The sequence below is a fragment of the Manis pentadactyla genome, chromosome 5 (assembly GCF_030020395.1).
Source record: "Manis pentadactyla isolate mManPen7 chromosome 5, mManPen7.hap1, whole genome shotgun sequence".
Lineage (NCBI taxonomy): Eukaryota > Metazoa > Chordata > Mammalia > Pholidota > Manidae > Manis > Manis pentadactyla.
The window spans coordinates 103004332-103024473 of NC_080023.1; the positions used below are offsets into that span (position 1 = coordinate 103004332).

Below are 20142 nucleotides of genomic sequence, written 5' to 3' on the forward strand. Positions count from 1 at the left end.
TTAAATAATGATAATCCCCCGTTACTAGTCCAGGGCTAAGGACCTTATATACAATAAAGGAACTTAACCAAAGTATTACAAACAGGTATTCTCCTCATTTTGCAGATAGACAAATTGAGATACAGAAAGGCTATATAACCAACATAGGAGGTAAAAGAAAATAATTGCAAGGCTGGAATTTGTCTTTGATTCGACTTTCCCAAAGCCCATTCATTTTTGGCAACTGGGCTCGTTGCTGTGGTGGATACACAAGTAAGTAAGAGAGCAGCTCCCCCAAAAGTGAAATGTGCATTGTGGGGTGTGGAGAGGAGCAGATGGTGCGGTAGAAAGAAAACAAGTACTGTGACAGCCGCAAAGCTGATGAACCCTAGTGTGATGAAAGAAGCCTGAGCAGGATGCTGCAAGAGTTTCAAGGAGGAAGCAACCTTAGCCCCGTTGAGATGAATTAGACATGGCCTCCTGAGACAACTAGGATTTGAAAGAGCATGGAAGAGTAGGTGGAACCTGAAAAACGGAGTACACCTGGAGCGTGAATGGGAAGAAGGTGAAGTATTACAGATGGAATGTGTGGATGCTCTTATGACTGGCCAGCATCTGGAACATAAACTATATTAATGAAAACAATTGTCTATTGGCTCCTTTGGGTCAGGTCTTTAGGTTGCAGGAGCACTGGCAGAGATTCTGGTGACTGAAGTCCCTCAGGAGAAAATAGGACAAAATAATAATAATAACAATTGTTGAATGAATGAGTTTAGGGTGAAAAAAAGGAAAGAAAGCACAAGAACCCCTCTTCTGTAATCCTCTATCATTTTGTTTTGCTGAGTGCTGAGTTATCTTATTGTAATAATTATTCAGTGTTTGATTATGATGTCAAAAAAAAAAACAACCTCAACACTGTTAAGACACATATGAATACAAAAGTGATGTTTTGCCATGTCAGCTGGCTTTCTCCAAGTACAAGGAGAATGGCAGAACTCCTATTGTCCAATATCAACTTCCCTCAGTCTAGGGTAGGTTTCCAATTCTACTCTCTAGATACTTTGGACCCTTGAAAAGGTTTCAGGGGTTCCACAAACAATGAAGATTTAAACTGCCTCAAAAACTCATCTGTTGATTTTATCTACTTTTTAAATATTGTAGTCCCACGTAAGATGTCATTAAAAATTTTTTTTTACAATCCAGCCAGATAACATATGTCAATGAAATATGTACTCAGTGTTGCAAGACTTAGAAATTCTGAGCCCCACCGAGCATGTTCACGTGAACTGTGAGTGAAGGGAAGGCTGGTGTCAGCTACAACACGGTGTAATGGGAGGAGCACTGGGTAGCTGGGTGTGACAGTGGGCTCTACTCGGACATACTGACAAGACGGGAGTTCACTTCTATGTGGGGCGGGACCTGAACAATGAAATTTGACCTCTTGGAACTCCTTTTTCCTTATCTGTATGATGAGTGAATTGAAAAAGATGACCCTTGCTTGTCCAGTTATTGCCAATTAAGTACTGAACTCTTTCTAGGATTAAAGCATACTGCTGCTTATTTATTTCTTCTATATACAGTTAGCCATTAGGATAATTGAAAATGTTACATTTGATGTGAGTCTATGAACTAAGCTAAAGAATTCACTTCGATTTTTAAATGCCTAGAATTGTCCAGCACAAAGTGAAGTGTTTTCTCCACTAGTTCAGTATAACTGAAGATAAACTACTTCTTCAATGTAAATGTTATAGTGTGTAAATACACACACAGGCTGGGTTTGAACTATTGCCAAATATCAATGGAATGTAGACTTTCCCTGGCCAATTTATTTATTATGATCCTCTTGAATATCTGTATTGATTACCACAGGATGATTCAAATGTTATGATGTGGCAATCTGTGTAGACTTGCCCATCTATGTATACGTGAAAATACAATTTGATAGAATTGCCCAACTTTTCCATGATATGACTTATGTGTATGACCATATAACTGACTTGCTTAGATGAAATCATTGTAGGAGTTCTGCCATTCTCCTTGTGCTTGGAGAAAGCCAGCTGACATTATTCACATGGCAAAGAAACCCCAAACTATCTAACCAACCACAGAAGGTCTTTTTCTCCCCAGTGTAGTAGGTTTGATTACTTTTCAAAATTCATCACATATTACATACATTGTTGAGCACCTACAATCTCTTTGACACATATCACATATTGTTCACTGCTATGTGCCACGCACTGTATTAGGCACTGTGGTCATGGCTGTGAATAGTACTTGTGTACATTAATTCATGAGCATATAGGTGTTTGCAAAGAGGCAAGAACAATTACATATGATCTATAAAGGGTAAGATGCTGCTGGAAGCACATAGGACAGGTACCTGACCCTGGTGCGGTAGGTTCACAGAGATTTTTCTAGAGGAAGAGATGTGTCAGCCGTGAGGCTTGGAAGATGAGCAGGAGTTAGCCTTGCAAAGCTGTTGAGAGGTGGGAATAAGGTGATGTAGACATAGGGAATGGCATGTGTAAATGGCCCAGGGGTAAGAGAGTGTGGTATGTTGATGAACCTGAAGGTATTAGAAGAGCTGGAGTGTTGTGTTTGAAGGAAGTATGAGACCATAGGTGATGCCAGAGAAGTGAGCAGTGATTGGGTTATGGACACTATTGTAAACTATCTTAAGGAAATTGGACTTTGTCCTACAAGTCATTAGAGTGATTGATGTGTTTAACCAGGGGATGATTAGATTTGTATTTATCAAGATTGCTCAACCTTCAGTGTAGAAAATGCACTGATAGAAACCAAGGCTGTAGGCAGACTGATGAGTTAGAAGGCATGGTGGAAATCTAGGTGAGAAATTATGGTCTTAACAAAGGTGTTGGGAGAAAGATTGGAGAAGAGAGGAGATGTTTAAAAGCTTTGTAGTTGGTAGAATTAGCAGGGCTCAGTGTTTGATTGACTATGTGGCATAAGAGAGGGATTATCCAGGGGAGATTCTCTATATCTGATTTGGGAAACTTGATTACTGGTACTGCCTTTCAATGTGATGAAGAACAAAAAATAAGGAACATATTTGGGTGAAGTGGGAAAATGTGATGAGTTTGTCTTAGAATATGTATTTGGGGTATATATGGCCCACTCAAACCGAAAAGTCTAGTAGACTTTCTGTAGGTATAAATTTCGGGAGAGAAGTCTGGGCTGGAGGTAAACAAAGAAACACACGTCATCAGTCTAGTAGCATCTGAAGCTGTGGATTAGATGACCATTCAAGGAAAGTGTGATGACTTAGAACAGAAGGCCAAGGACAGAACACTGATTGAAATCCATACTTTAAACAATGGGTTGAGACACAAGAGGAAATCCCGGAGCATAAAGTGTTACAGAAGTTCAAGGAAAGAGGGTATTTGAAAGAGGAAAGAATGGTCAATAGCGTTAGGTGAGGTCAAATAAGGAAAGGTTTAAGAGGAAAGGTTTAAGAAGTGCTTTCTAGATTTAGCAATCAGAAGGTCATTGGTTTCCCTTGTGGGAACAGTTTGACGTGAGTGATGGGGATGGAAGCCAGATCACATAGGGCTCAGAAGTGAGTGGAAGCTGTGGACATGGTGATAGCATGTGTAGAAAAGCCTTTCAAGAAGTTTGGCTGTTAAGGGGAGAAGAGAGAGTGCTGGTTGAAAGAGCATATCAAGTTGAAAAGAAGGCTTTAGGAGAAACTTAAGCATGATTACATGCCATGGGAAGAAACCAATAAAAGAGAAGAGAAAAGCCAGTGACAGGAGATCCCTAAGGAGGTGGCAAGGAGAGTATGAGATATGGTGTGCTAGTGCATTAGCCTTTACCAAGAAGATGCAGTTCCTCCAGGTAACAGAGGAAGGGGTGATGACAGTCCAGATGGTCACAGGTTGGTAATGGAAAATAGTGTGATAAAAGCATTCAAGATGCAAAGATGAGTATGCCAGTATCTGAGTCCTCTCTCTGTTTTGAAGAGGGAGGTAAAACATATGCAAATTAGGTAGAAAATGATATAGCATAAGAGAAATAAAATTCAATGAGTGGTAGCTTAGAGACTGGAAAGGTTGTTCCTGATTTGAGATAGAGTGGAATCAGAAAGGAGTTAAAATCTGAGATATGTCTTGAAGTATATGAGGAACTCAGAGGTGTGGACGATTATATAGCAAGACAATAGTTTAAGCAAAAGGAAAATAAGAAAGTGAAGGTGATGTTTAGAGAAGGATGAGTAAATAAGATTTGAGTGAAATATAAGATATGTGAGAAATAGTAAGACAACAAATTTCAAAATGGAAGTTGGAGTTGTATTAAGGAAAGCCATGCACGTGAGACTCAGGAGTTTGGTGATAGGCTTGTTTTCAGTAGGCAGTAGGAACAAAGAAGATTTTTTTAAATGTTTAAAAGCAGAATATTTGGTAATCAAATTAAAATGGTAGGACAGCATACTAAAAATAAAGACATGGAAAACACTGAATGCCAAAAAACACATTAAGAATTTGATAAGTATTGACTGATGAATTAAGGGGTAGATGGATGGATGAATGAGAAAACAAAGTAGTGTGCAATCATTTCAATACTGGAATCAAGGGCTTACGTTGTTTTGCACTTCCTAAAACAATTTGAGTAGGCTAACTTCAGTTCTACTCCTACCATTTATGCCAGACATCACCAGTGTGGAGTTATTTACGTAACAAACCAGCCCATGATCCCATAGGAATAATTCCGTTGCAGAGTTTTATGACTGGAAAATGAGCTTCTAGGTCATTCAAAACACAAAGATTTTATAAGTAAAATTTACAGGGTGAGAACTGCTTTTGTATTTGTATGAATAATATATAATATTAAACTAAAGCCTAATATTTGAAACTTCATTTTGACAAATGATTTAAAGGAAGAATATAAAATCATTATGTTAGTTTTGGAGAACCTTAACTTATTTGCTAAATTTTACTGTTAAGTAAATTAAGCAAGAAGAACACTTATTCTCAGAATTTTAAAAAATATTTTTCAACTGTGAAGGTATTGAAAAAAATGAACGAAAAGTATTTTCAAGGACCTCATGGTGACTCAGACTTGCTTTATGAAGTAAATACTCTGATATTTCCAATTATTACCTCAGAGAGTTTGCTGAGGGGCTGATTTATTTTTCTTTATCAATTGTTGAAAGTATACACTTGTGGGATGACGTGCAGAAGAAGCTTATCATTAAGTTGCAGGCATGAAACCTCTAACTAAAATGCTTTTGTATTGTATCATAACTTTGCCTCCTCAGAATTGTACCTCCTAAAGATAATAAGTTAGTAATTAATTCCAAAGCCATGTTTAATTAGAAAACATAATATGCCATAAGACATTAAGTACATATTTTAAAAATATTAGTCATAAACATTATGTAACAAAACAAAAAACCACTTTAGAAACTGCCTTAAGTATACTAAACTAAAGGCAAACTATGACAAATTTCAGTTAATAAAGAGGATTTTTATGTCCTTGTCAGAACTGCATAGAGGAATGGAATGTAATTCGCAGCTTTACTGTGCCATTTGCATTAACAAATAGTAAAATATGCACTTTAAGTACAGTTGTATAAACTGGGCAAGAACTCTTGAATACACAGTGGTATTGTTTTTTGAGAACTTGATAGACATATCTAAAAGATACTCACATTTAATTTTTGTGTGTGTGTTTCCACATTTGAGGTTTTTCTTTTTTTAAGTATTTTAGCTTTTTCAAGGTGTTTTAGCTCTTGGGTTTTTATTTAAGCTCTATAAATTAGGTTTTTTATTTTTGACTCATATTAAGCAAGTTCCTAGGACTCTGATTTTAAGGAAGATTTTATAATGAAGATATTTTCATTTGTGTAATTAAACCTGTGAAGTGTACAGGGAAAAAAAGTTTTACAAAAAATCTCAGCATTGAGACTTTTTCACTAAATAGTCTTAAAGATGCAGAGGTTTTCAGAATACACCCTGTCAAATGGCATTCATTTTTAAATGCTAATGTAATTTTTATTTAAAAAAATTTTAAAAGAAAAAGAAAGGACAACATCTATCAGTTTTGATGATGTAACTTTCAGTGAAAAAATTTTAGAAATAGGTCTATTCCAAGGCATAACTCTCCTTCTTTTGAAACAATAGTTCCATCTAGTGGACATTTTACTTAGAAACAAACCTTTGATTCCAAATGTTAGGAAAAGGTTTTTCCCTTTTGGTGAAATTGGCATTAAAGGAAAATAACCAGGATAATAGCAGAGACAATTTGTTTAAAATATTAAACTCACAATTAACAAGGTAGAAACCAAATGATTAAGTTGGAAAACAAACACAAATATTTACTTGTAAGTAAAACACTTTCCTATGTTTAAGAACACATGAGAAATCTGGTGAAAATTTGACTAATTTAATCAATAGAGAGGCAAGGCCAGTAATACTGGAGTGACTGACATAGAAACAAACTATAACTTGATTTTAAAAAAAGATCTGATATCAATACTTCAAAAAATACGGAGTAAAAGAGATTGTTCATTCGTTTATTCATTTCAACAGCAACACTTACTGGACTTGAACTTCAGCTGTGTGCTGGTCACTCTGAGCTCTGTGACGCAGACACTTGCTCTGGCCATGTAGCACAGGAGGTGTCACGCACTCCATCAGTGCCGTCTGCAGTGAGCCATCAGAGAAATGAAAGCTTGGGTTCTGATAAGGGCTCTGATCTGCAACACAGCAAAATAGCCAGATTCATCAGACACCTCTTTCAAATAGTAATCATCTAGGTGATTCTAGTGTCAGCATTACGGATTTGGCAGAGTGGTACTTCTGAATATATCTTCTCTAAAACCAGACTGAAGGCCTGCAGAGTAAATTTCCAAACACTTGGAGTAAAGTAAGCCTGAAGTTATAGTTCTTGTCAGTGTTGGCCTGCGTTCCATGAATTTAACACCTGAATCTTCTATGAAGGCTCTGTGCCAAGTAGACCTTTAATTTTATTTCAAAAGACCAAAATGGTAGATTGGATCATTATTTACTTTTAGTTTGGTTTACAATTAAAATGATTAAGGTCTGAGTAAATCTTTTAAAATGGACAGATTGTGTTTCTAGGTACAAGGTCTTTGGATTAAGGCAGGACATATCTGGCTTTCTTTTAGCCCTTCTATTATTTGACTATGACTGGTTCAACCCAAAGCAAACAAAATAACTACCGGGGCACTCTTAGGTTAAGTAAAGTCTCTGTACCTCCTTCGCATAAATTGGTACCAATTCTAGGGCTTCCCAATGCTGTTTGGTTTTAGATGTATGAGTTGGTACCAAGCCTGTGCTGAGGAGTCAAAAATGAAGTCCAATAAATACAGTTTCGACCCTCAAGAAGCACCTCTTTAAGTCATGGCAAGTAGGCCTAGTAGGCCATGATTTCTGGCAGTGCATTAAGCCCCACTGCACAGGGATACAGAGTCCTGTGAGAACACAGAGAAGCATAACCAGGGGAGATGGAGGCTGGAGGAGGCTGCATGGAGGGGAGGATGTTTGTGCTTACTTTGATAGATGGAGACTTTTATTTATTCATTCAACCAACCAACACTTACTGAGTACCTAGTATGTGTCAGGCATTCTTCTAGTACTTCCAAACTTTAACATGAATCAGAATCATCTGGAGGGCTTGTTTAAACACAGTTTGCTGTTCACTGAGGCAGGAGATCTTCAGTAGAGTTTGAGAATTTGTGTTTCTAATGCATTTCTGGGTAACAGCACTGCTAGTCCAAGAACTGTTCTTTGAGAACCACTGCTGTAGACAGAGTGGTAAGAAATGGGGGGAAAGACAAACAGTGCCAAAATGAGGAGAAAAACTGAGGTTTAAAGCAACTTTGCTTGAGAAGGAAGTCTATTAGGAGAAGGTTAGAGACCCTAAGCCAAACACCATTCTGAAGAAGAGATTTCACTTCAGTAGTGAAGAAAGGGAAAATCCTACAGGTGATCATTCTTATTTTTTTAATGTTTTAAAGAAGCCCAGAGCCTTTGGGTTATTTTGTGGGATCATACTTGCTGTACACACCCACAGTATTTCCACTGCCTACTATTGTTCAGCCCCTTGTTTTCAACACAGCTTGCAGTTTCAGAGAATATGACTGTGGATAAAATGAGAGTTCCTGTGGCCAGGATTCTCACCTGGATGTGGTTGACTAGTTCACTGCACACCTGTGGGCACTATATGGCTGTTGACTCTAAAAGAAGAGCTCCAGCCAGTGCTTTGGGCACGACATGGTGGCAGGGCTGCAAGGCTGCAGGAGAGCAGAGCAGAGGCTGGAGTGGTGGCAGTGCTGAGGACAGAGGCCCAGAGGACGGCTGTGTGGGACAGCTGTACATGCAGAGAGGCCCAGAGGATGGCTGTACGGACAGAGGGGCCCAGAGGCAGACTGGCTTGCTGCATACAGACTCGCTCTGAGTGAATGGGATTCTAGTGACTGACCTGCCACCTGGAAATAAAGTTGGGTATAACCCTTTCACCCTGAGAACGTTTTGCTGTCATTTTCTTTGGTCACATTGAATCCATAGTGAACTTGCCCGGAGCTGAAACCCATTGGCAAGACAATGATCAATGTGTTAAAATGGATTTGGAGAGAACAAAAAAATATTGAAATTTCAACATTTCTATAGTAGAGCCAAAAAGTTTAAAAATGATTATTGAAGGTTCTGCATACAGTGCCTTGTATACAGTGTTAGGACTTCAGCAGAATGAGAGATTCTTCTCTTCATTTTCCAGTTAACGTGCAGGCAATAGCTGCTGTCTGCTAATACATTACATGTGAAATCTCAGAATGCATCCAGGCCCCAGGACGGATTGGTAAAACTGATGGCCAGGCTCTCACCCCTGGAATTTCTGATTCAACTTCTGGGACATGACCTGAGAATTTGCATTTTTAACAAGTTCCCAACTGATGTTGATGCAGCTGATCTGTGGACCATGAATAATTCTTACAATGAGGAAATCAGTATTTAGATGACAAGAGTCCAGCTTCTGACAGTTCATAAACAAGTGTGGTAAAGCCAGAGTTAAGGCAAAACCAGAGTAACTGTGTGCACCTCTCACTGCTGTGAAGAGAAGGTGCCAGTTTAGCACCATCGTAGACCAAAGATTTCATACATAAAATGATAGGTATAATATAGAAGCATTTCAAAAATCTGACCTCAGTGGAAGAGATTGGTTATCAAGTTAGGTAAGGCTGGTTGGGTCACGTCAAGTAAACGGAGGATGTGAAAAATACAAACATTTGTTTTGAATATTCTATTAAATGAGAAAAAGATTCCCTAGAGGTAAACGTGAGGGCATATATTTGTACAAATCAGAAATCAGAGCAAAATCTGTGCTACATTTATCCTTGAGCATGCTACTTTGTGTTTGAAGAACACTGCCAGTTGGAAACAAGCACAAAGAGAATAGCACAGAATAGACTTCCCGGTGATGTCTACAAGCAGGTCTGGGACCCTTACGGATCTTAAATCAAAGAGCCACCACTGAGATTCAGCAAGCAGCAGCTCACCCGCACATTATTTAAGCACTCCTAGATGAAGTGGCTTATTTGGCCACAAATAAGTCACTGAAATAATTGGAAACTGAAATAGCTTTTGCACACTGTCCTTTCTTTGACTTCTTGCTTTCCTTCTTTCTCTTCAGGAAACAGGTTTCATCCAATGAAATGAAAGTGGATCAAAACTACTATGGAATAAGCTCAGTTGGTGAAGGGGTTTCCAATATTTATCTGTGAGTGACCAGGCTTTCATGAGTATATATTACTAATATAAATTGGTCTGTTAATATGTAACCTTCAATCGAGAAGCTAATTTGGAAAAGAAAGCAGTAGGTGATGGGGACCTATTTCAAAAGGGTAAGCTTAACACAACACTGTTACTGTGAAAAATAGCACTGTTGGTTCTGAAAAGAAAAATGTGTAGGCTCTGAATAACTATCATAGGAAAACATTGCAGAGTCTTATTAGGAATGCAGTTGGAAGAGGCTGGGGTGGGAGCGTGGGGCTCAGTCCCTTTAAGAGGAAGGTTGGGACTATTGAGTTTGTGCTCAGCTCCTCTCATTAAAAGGGACTTAAATGAAGACTCCTGACTGCGAAGGGGAGGCCAGCCAGGCTGGGTGAAGGAGGAGGCTTCTGCTAACAAGCCTGGTATGGGGCCTTACACAGAAAATGAGCACAATTGACTTCCTTTGTTGTTTCTTCGTGGACTGCTGTATGGGATAGAAGGCCCTGGTGGGTTAGTTAGGGCTGTCCCTTTTGAGGGAGCCCTAGAAAAAGAGCCAGATGGTAAAATAAAGCTTAGCTGAGATCAATGTGACTCAGCCTCCACAGCACCCTGGAGTCATGGCTCTGTCATACTGGACGAAAGTGTGTTTGTCCCCCTCTGGTCACATGCCATGCTGTTGTGGTGTGAGTGTCTTGAACGTGCCCATACGAATGCAAAATGCTCGGACTGGTGTAAAGCGTTATTTCACTATACCCACAAAGGCACCTCAATTAGCCAGCCCTCTTCCCAAGATGTATTCTGATGGTTGCCATTCTTTACTCTGTATGTGGGGTAGAGCCAGATAGCCACCAATCCCAGATGGACTGATTGAGAAAGGTTCACTGCCCACTTCAGTCCAGCAGCTTGTGTTCTTTTAAGCACTTATAAGGTGCTCAGCAACCTTATGCTCTGAGGTCTTCCCCACCATGGAGGGTGACCTGGTCCCTGTAGTATATTCCCTATGGCTTGGCCTCCACAAAGTGTGCTCCTCATAAGTGAGTCCGAGGAAAAGATCAGATTCAAAACTGGAGAGTCATTATTGCAGGATGGTTTTCATGAGGAAAGTCTGAGGAAATCATGCATAATGTGTTTTTCCCTTTAAACTAAATAATGTTTTGAAGAGTGTAGTGGAACCAACGTGATAGAACCTGGAGACAAAGCTACAGATGAGGGTCCTGAGGCCAGAAATAACACAAACAGGGACAGAGATTTGCAGAGTCCACCTTTACCACTTTATAATTTGTGTTGCTTTGAAGGGATTATCTAAAGAGATTTGTTTATTTCATCAAAGCAAGATGGCTGACTTTTTAGAATATCTATTTCCAACACTAACACTGGCTCTTCAGTTTGCCCAACAAGAATTCTTGCCGTATGTTTGCCATCTGTAAAGCAGCTTTTTCCCCTTACTTTCAATCAGTTCCAGAGTTCAGTGGTCTGATGCCCATTCCCTACAAGGTCCTAATAGTCTTGGTGTTGGACTTGTTGGGTTAGAATTGTGTCCAACCGTTCAACGTGTTTCCCCTCTGCTTTCATTTTAACTGTATTTCAATGAAAAACTTTTGTTGCCATTGCTTTTTTCAAATTGTTAATTCTCAAACTTTTTTGCTAAATCTTAGGAATTTTATGTATGGTTCTTTTTTGTGAAAGGAACATGCTGAATCATGGTAGTCATGACATTGTTCATTGCCAGGTAGACTGCTTCTCAGGCCCCAGGCATCATCAATAACCTTTGGACAAACCGTAACATCTGCAAAGGAAAACAACCATTACAACCACAACTGCCACCACCAAAGTTCTAGCTAGGGGATGGGGAGATTTCAAGACAATGAGCTAAAAATAAGCAAGATATTCCATTAAGAAGATTCAGGAATGACTGAAAGCAAAGGATTGATAAAAACCTCATTTTATAAACCCTATGTGACCAAATGTCATATAAATGCATGCATGTGATTTTTGTTTTGGTACTTCAGGTATCCTATTTAAAGTGTGGAGATTTTAGCTATTTGTTTTTAAAGCATTTCTATGGACATTTAAAAAGACTTTTGAGTGGGGTCTTGAGAAAAGGAGCTCACGAAATTCAGTGTCTGGATCATATTATCTTGTCATGTGGTACTCAGTAGATTTGTTCACATGGTTTGGGCAACTGTCCAGAATGCGCTGGACTGGAGAGCCCCTGTGCCATCACCTGAAGAGCACTCTGCCCCTAACCTTCCCTAGTTCCTGTCTGATCAGCCTTTTCCACTGGCAGGGCTTCTGCTCTTCTGCTGCAGGAAAAGCAATCCCTGCTGAAGCCTCTTCCAAAGCTCTGCTCTCTGTGGAATTCACAAGGTGTTTCAGACACAAACATGCAGACCATAGCACCAGGACACTTTAAGCTGGAAAGGGATACTGTGACAGATTATACTGTATCTCCCCAAATTCATGAATTAAACTCCTAACTCCAGTACCTTTCAGTATAACTTAATTTGGAAATAGGTTCACTGCAGATATAATTAGTTAATTTAGGATAAGCTTGTGCTGAAGTTGGATGAAGCCCTAGTCCAATATGACTGATGTCTTTATAAAAAAGAGAAATTTGAACATAGACATGCCCATGAGGAGAAGGCCACGTGAAGACGAAGGCAGAGATGGAGTAATGTTCCTGCCAGCTAAGGAATGCTAAAGATGTAGAGTCAACAGCCACTAGCTAATGGAGAGTCCTGGGATGGATTCTTCTTTACAACCCCCAGAAGGAACAGCTTTGCCAGCACCTTAGTCTATGACTCCTAGCTTCCCAAACTGTGAGCCCGTCAGTTTCTGTTGTTTAAGCCCCGCTGCCTATGGTCTTTGTCGTGGCAGTCCTAGCAAATGAAATGCTGGGAATGATGCCCTCAGCAGCAGGGAGCAGGGTGCTCCCTATTCACCTGGGTCAGGTGCAAGCCTGCTAAGAAGTCTCTGAGACTGTCTAATGTGAGGCTATCACTTCGGCAGGTCTTCTTGTTTTCCAGTTTCTCCAGGCCTGGGAACACTTTCTGTGAGGAACTCTAGGTTGAAGCTGTTTTACCAGGCCAGGGGTGGAATCGGGGAACAGGGGGCTGTTCTTTTTCTTCATACGTTAAGTCCCTGAACTTTGACCCACTATGATGCCAGATGGTCTAGCTTGGGGGATCCTGGGAGCAGGAGCACATGCATAAGCCATGGAGGTCTATTGCTTCAAATATCATTGCTGCAGGAGTTGTTTAAATTAAATAGTCATTTTTTTCCTACCCTCCAGTTCTGCTGTCAGATTAGTAAATCTAAGTACATTTTCAGTTTTCAACTACAGAATAGAAAAGTTAAATGGAATTTGATTTGATATGAAAATATATTTACCTCTGAAGTGTTAGATTCATAGAGCATTAGAAAAATTAAAATTAACTATAATATCACAACTATTAATAATAATGTTTGACACTACATATTTATGCCATGTTGATAATGTAGTTTCTATGGCTTTGCTGAAACATGACTACTGGTAATAACTACTGTTTTTAATACCTACTATGTGTCAGGTGATTTACATATATTATTTAGCTCCACAAAACTCTTGTCAGGTGTTTAAGCTTTGCTATTAAGATATACAGACTCTGGTAAAAAAAAAAAAAGCCAAGTAAATTGCTTAAGATTATCCAAGTGATAAGTGGAAGAGCTGGGATCAAACTTTGTTCTATCTGCAAATGCCATGTTTTCCACTACAACACTTTGAGATTATTACATTTTTTTAAGAGAAAGATAATTATCTTAATGTATTTGGGAACAATTGTATCTTTTTATTTAAAACATTTGTAAGACTGAACAGGACATACTCTATCATAAGAGCAAGTCCCATAATCCCAAATACCCAGAAAATAACAGATGCTTTTTACAAGGGGTGCATCCATTATCCTCCACTGACCTCACTAAATTTCACATAGCCTTTTTTCTAGAATTCACCTGCACAATTTAATGTTTTCTAGATTCCTAATGGAAAATAGCCCTATTTTCAATAAAGCCACGTTACGTATCTTCTACATTTATGACACTGATTTTTAAATGTACTGATTAGTTTATGGACACTGAAGAATTTTCACATTCTAGTAAATTATGTTAAGTGGTAGCACCTATTGACAATGTATAATATTGCAGCTAATATCATTGGATTCTTCAGATTTTGGAATAGGAATAAACTGTTTTGTCAAGTTTTAAAACTACAAAATGCATTCCTGGAGAAATATGGTATGTCTAGAGTATAAGTAGTCACAGAATATGCATGGCACATCTTTTTGATGTCTCAATTTTATTCAATATTTATATTTGAAAACAAATATATATCATGACTTAGACTGTAAGATTGGCTGGAATTTTTAATCTATGATGGAAATCTTCCAAAAGTGTCCATGTTCCAAGCACATTCACTTTTACCTTGCCATTAGAGGTTCTTCTATGGGAAACTTTGAAAACATCAAGTCTAGCTTATCTTCCTGTGTGAAAGATGAGAAGATGGTCCATTTCTGGGTCTAGTCTCAGAGACAAATTCAAGGAAGACTGAGTTCTGAATTCTTATTCTACCTTCTTTTCATCTGAATTTACCACAGGATCCTCATATGTATAGTATATATACCCAATCAAAAGAAGAAGAAATGTTAAGTTTGGGGGAATCACAACATGTGGTAAAAAAATTTGGAGGAATGTGAGAAATTCCATAACCTTGGAGTGAGTGAAAATTGTTAACAATGCTAGAATAAAAATCTTCTATCTGCAAAATCTTTGCAAGTTCTCAAATGACTGGAAAAGATACCTAGCAGTCCAACAGCAATTTTTGGAACTGATAATCAGGGGGTTTTCTTTGCTGGAAGTTTTTGATTCAGTTCTCCTTGGAGGAGTTTTTGGTTGGGCATATACATTTAATTTTATCATGTTGGATAACAAATACATCATCAGTGTCAGCTTTATAATGCAGTCATCATTGTGAAATATATCTATTCCATATAATAAAGGTTACTTAAATTTAAGCCAAATGTTTAAGATTCAAAGAATAGCTTTGAAATAAGACTGTAGATGAGCTATTTATTATTTGATTTGTACTAGGTAGATCTCCAGATTTTTTTCTCATATATGCTTTTTTGTGTTTTACTCTGCTTTCTCAGAGAGCAAATTGTGAATCCAATTGTAAGTGAAAATACATTATCAGAAAGCAAAGGGATTTTGATGTAGCCTAACAATAGACAACTTCAAAAATTCCAAATGGTTGCTCAAAATGAAGTCATAGATGAAGCTGGCAAAAATAAGAATTGAAAACATACAAGGATGCATTACTATGGCAAATAACAAAATCTGGCTTAAAAATGTGCAAATTTGCTGCTATCATATTGCTGAAAAGGCATGCCTTTGGCTTTTACTCAAAATGGCTTGAGTCAATATGGAAACTTAACCGTGGAACACTAGTTTTTAGGTATAGAAAGGCTCCAGGTTTGTTAACACAGCAACTCAAGAATGCCATTAAATTCCCAGAGTCATTCCTTTTGTTCTACCAGGCTTCCTTTCCATCTTGGATAGGCTCGTTAATGTTTGCAAAATGACTGTACCTGAAACCGTACACCTTCACTTATCTATGTCCAGAGGCAAAACTGACCCAAGAGGCCTCTCTCTCATGTCTTTTTCAAGAGTATAGAATATTTTCCCAGAAGCTGCTCCATTCATGTGTTATTACTTAGAATTGGATCAGGTATACCTCTTTCTAGCTCAATTTCAAAATGTCAGGGGAAATGGAACTATTACTGCCTTTTTAAATGAAATGGACAGGGGAGACCTCACAGAGAAAATTTTGCGTGTTTGCATGTGTGTGTGTGTGTGTGTATTATACATCTATGTAATATATATAAAAATATATTTTTATATGTGGGTACAGAAATACAGGTAAATTAAAATTAAATATTAACTATATATGTATACATGCATCTTTACACTGAAAATTCATTAGTATATTTCCCATTAATTTTAAATTTGTGATAGGGCAAACACTAAATTGGTTAAAAATTTATCTTCATGTTTTCCATGAAGAGCTTCTAATAGTATAAAATAACTTTGAAATTAATGTTAAAAATTTTTTTTGTTTTTCTTGATTCTAAAAGCTTCCTTACTTTAGAAAATTCAGAACCCAGAAAAGAAAGAAAATAAAAATCATCTGTAATCTCACTGCTTATAGCTAACTACTACATTTTAGAAAATTCCTCCCTTCCTCCATGCCAGCCCTCTTCCTCTTTTCTCCCTCCCTCCTTCCTTCTTCCCTCTGTCTATCCATCTAGATAAAATTGAAAATAATTGTATAAATGGATAGATTTTTTTAAAAATTGAAGCTCTCTATAGGTCTTCATTCCTCATCTGAAACTTTTGGCACCCAAATGTGCTTGAGAATTATGAAGTGATTGACTATATAAACAGGTAATTTGATATAAAAATATAGTCTGGGGCAGAACTCGGAAATCAAATACATTAACATTGAAATGTCTGAGGGTTCACAGTAAAAAAGATGAATAAAGACTATATATAGCCTCATATGAGTTAAGGTCATATTTTACTATTAAATAAATTACTAAGTAGTCTTTTGGTTCTCTGAGCTTCCTGAATTTCAGAATTGATATAGTGAATTGTGAAGCTAAGTATATATTTTTAAATGGTACTTTTCCTTTGCTTAAACTTAACTTTACATTCTATTATGTTAAATTTTTGTAAACAATTTGATAATGACAAAGTAACTTATTACAAGGATGTTTCTTAATTTATTTAACTATTCTCATGAAAACCTTTGATCACATTGCTGACTTTTTCATTTAGATTCGTAGAAGCAGACTTTACTGGATCAATGAGTAAGAGCATTATTAGAATACATGATACATCAATTGCTTTCTAGAAAAGATGAACTAATTTACACTCAAATCAGTAGTATATGGAGATTCCAGACTTGTTTTAGATAGCATAAAGTATAAGTAAGTGCTTAACAAATACTTAGTAAATAAAGTTTTAAAAAATGTGTTGAAACTATCAACATTAAGCATGGGAGCCAATTGTCCATCATATTAGATGCATATATGTTTTCCTGATTTATGTTTACATATTTGCGGTGTTTAAAAAAATATTCACAGATGGCACTTATGGTGCTTACATACATGTTTTCCTACTTTATAGTTATGGTTGCATTTTGTAGATCAAATATATTCCTGTTTTCAGTTGTTTCTTCTGTTAAACTTTGCTTTTAGGGTGGTTTTATATTTTTCTTTTTACAACTTAATCCACCCAAAATATGTTCTTCATCTATTAATGTGTCTTTAAACATTTAGTTTGGAAGTTTGCATGGGTAATATATTTTCTGAGCAGATATATATTGTACCTACAGAGAGAGAAAGCTCACAATACACACACACACACACACACACACACACACACACACACACACGTAAGTATATCTAAGGCTTCAAGACTTTGGCAAGTCCACTGGTTCAAACTTTCTTCTCAAAACTTTATGAGAGCCTCTCTGACTTTCGAGAGCCAGCCTGGCTCAGAGAAGCGCTCCCAGCCATGTGGAAAGCTTGGGAACGGCGCCTGACCTTCAGAGGGAGGGCCGCCTGGGCCAATATTGCGGGCACTGGGTCAGCATGAGGAACAACTTGGCCAAGTATAATCTTCAAAAAAAACAAAGACAATAATTGCAAGTGGCTAAAAAAGTGAAGAAGGGAAAGCAGCTTTTGTCTTTAGAAAGTTTGTGAAGTGTACAAGAAGAAAATGCAGTGATTTGGATGAATGCCTGTACATTAGAGCAGACAGCCACTTGCTGGTGTGGGTTTTCAAAGTGGGCCTGATGCTAGCAAAGAGCAAAGAAACTTCTTAAGGGGTGCAGTGCATTCAGAAACTCCAGAAAAGAACTTGATGTCTCTTATTCCATGAAAAGCTATACAGATGGCATTTCTCAGCAAAGTATTCTCTGCTGGCCTGGTTGATGGTCATGATGAAGCTTGTAGTGGCTGCTGATTTACCAAAGATAACCTTTGTGCTTCAAAGACATGGGCACTTAAGTTGGCTTCTGACTGTAGTTGCTGGGGTTCCCAGGTAAGGCAAGTTGATTGGTTTTGTGCATGGAGTGTCAGATGATGGATGTTCTTTGATGTCACCAATCAACCCTCCACCTTCTTTCTTTCTGCCAAATCTCTTACCCCTTAGACCCAGAGCCTACGAAATTGTAAAGAGAGTGGCTGAGCTGAGAATGGGAGAATACTTTTTATAACCTTACTTCATTGAGTTCTACTTCTTGTTCTAGCAATCAGTCTAAGCACAGGCAAATGTCACACCAGCATGACTGTTGCTGTTCTATAACCTGCCACATAACGTCCTTAGCAATCAATTTGGAAATCCCTTATAAAGAATCTGAAATGCATTTCAGGTGGCCTGATTGCTGGCACAAAAGAACTTTCAGAAAGTTACCAGAAGAAAAAAAATGTTTTTATCAGAAGTTTAGTTCTTTCACTGTTACATTCGTTAGAATATTTTAATTGTCCAACTATTTTACACTGTACTTTAAAAATTTATATATATATAATATATATAAATCATTTTCACAGATTAACTATATAGGAAAAACATGTGGATTATATGCTTCTTACCATTAATATCCTGTTGCTTGAACAAATAGCTTCAGGTATATCTTTGGCATATTTGTACTTCCACCTTTTGAAATAACCTAATTAGGAACCAGGATGCATATTCTGTTGAAACTAATTGACAGTCTAATTTTCTTTAGGAAATTGGAGGTGGCTTGCAGACATTATCAAGAATGTGCCTGAAGCTGCTTTACTCTTGAATATGGTCAGCTCTCCAAAGTTTCTCTACATACATGGTGTATGTAAGTCTGATTCCCTCAGGATGCCTACAAACTAGAATATTATATAAAATGCTGTCATTTTGCTAGATTGTTAGCTCTATATCCATACCCATGATTTAGCATTTCCTTATGTGATACAATTTGTTTTTCTAAGGGAGATAAATACGAAAAACTGGAATTGAGTTTTACTTGAAATTCTTCAGAATTGCAAGACAGGATAAAAAGTATAATTTTCTGCAAATTTTGTGCAATGTCCAAAATGCTCTTTGGTTTCAAAAATAAACTCTTCTGACTCAAATAGCCTTTAGCTTTCAATTACGACCTGTGTGTTATGAAACTAATAAACCCTCAGATTTTCAAAATTGAACGATAAACTCTCAGGGAGGCAGGCTCCTTGTATTGTACCTGCTACATTCTAATTAATCCTAGATATGGTAGAAATGTATTAGAAATTTTTTGTTGTCGTATAGTTAATATACAATATTATATTAGTTTCAGGTGTCTAACATAGTGATTCAACAATTATATACAGTACTAAATGCTCACCATTGCAAGCGTAATTACCATCTGTCACCATACAGTTGTTACATATTACTATATTCCCTATGCTGCACTTTTCATTTCTGTGACTGATTTATTTATCTGTTTTGTTTTCGTTTTTTAAAATTTTTTTTATTTGAATAAAGTTGATATAAAATATTATATTAGTTTCAAATGTACAACATAATGACTCTATAATTATATACATTGTTAAGTGCTTGCCGTGGTAAATGTAGTTCCCGTTACCATACCAAGATATTACAATATTATTGGTGACAATATTACTGCACTTCCATTGCCATGACTAACATTTTTATGATTTGTGCTTTGTACTGCTTTACCTAATTTACCCATCCCCCCTCCTGCCACCCCTATGTCAATGGACAGTTTCAGTATTTATGAGTCTATTTCTGTTTTGTTTGTTTTTATTGTCTTAGATTTTCCATATAAATGAAGTCATGTATTTATTTGTCTTTGTCTGACTTATTTCACTTTGCATAATACTTTCTAGGTCAATCCATGTTGTTGCAAATGGCAAATGCAAATTGTTTTTTTTATGTCTAATCCTCTGCCTACTTGTTAATTGGGTTGTTTGGGGTGTTTTTCTGAGAGAAATCTCTAAACATCACAGTGAACAGAAGGGAGCTAACATGTATTGAACACCACCCAAGAGCCAAATATTACATATTGATGTGAATTAATTTTTTACAAAAATCTTCTGAGATGGTTTTCTTGTCCTTTTTCAGTTGCAGAAACTTAGATTCGCTAATTTAGGCATGCTTGCTCATGTTTGCAACCAGTGCGATCAGGCCCAGAATCCATCCATGACTCCAAATCACATGCTCTTTTGGCACAGTTTTGCTGCCCCCATTCATTATATTCTTATATATATGAAAAAAGTAGATCTCTCACAGGAGGTATGATATAAACTCTTCGACTACCTTGATTACTCGTATTGGTAAAAAA

General features: G+C 37.3%; 1 protein-coding gene across 2 annotated transcripts in view; it reads right to left on the minus strand.

Moving 5' to 3' along the window:
- Positions 1-6530: 6530 nt before the first annotated feature.
- Positions 6531-20142, minus strand: part of TNIP3 (TNFAIP3 interacting protein 3) — a 117655-nt gene continuing 104043 nt past the window's right edge. For both annotated transcript variants that reach the window (XM_057502581.1, XM_057502582.1), the window contains one exon: positions 6531-6694. In XM_057502581.1, coding sequence (XP_057358564.1) covers positions 6534-6694 — 161 coding nt within the window. In that variant the 3' untranslated portion in view covers positions 6531-6533. The remainder of the gene's footprint in view (positions 6695-20142) is intronic.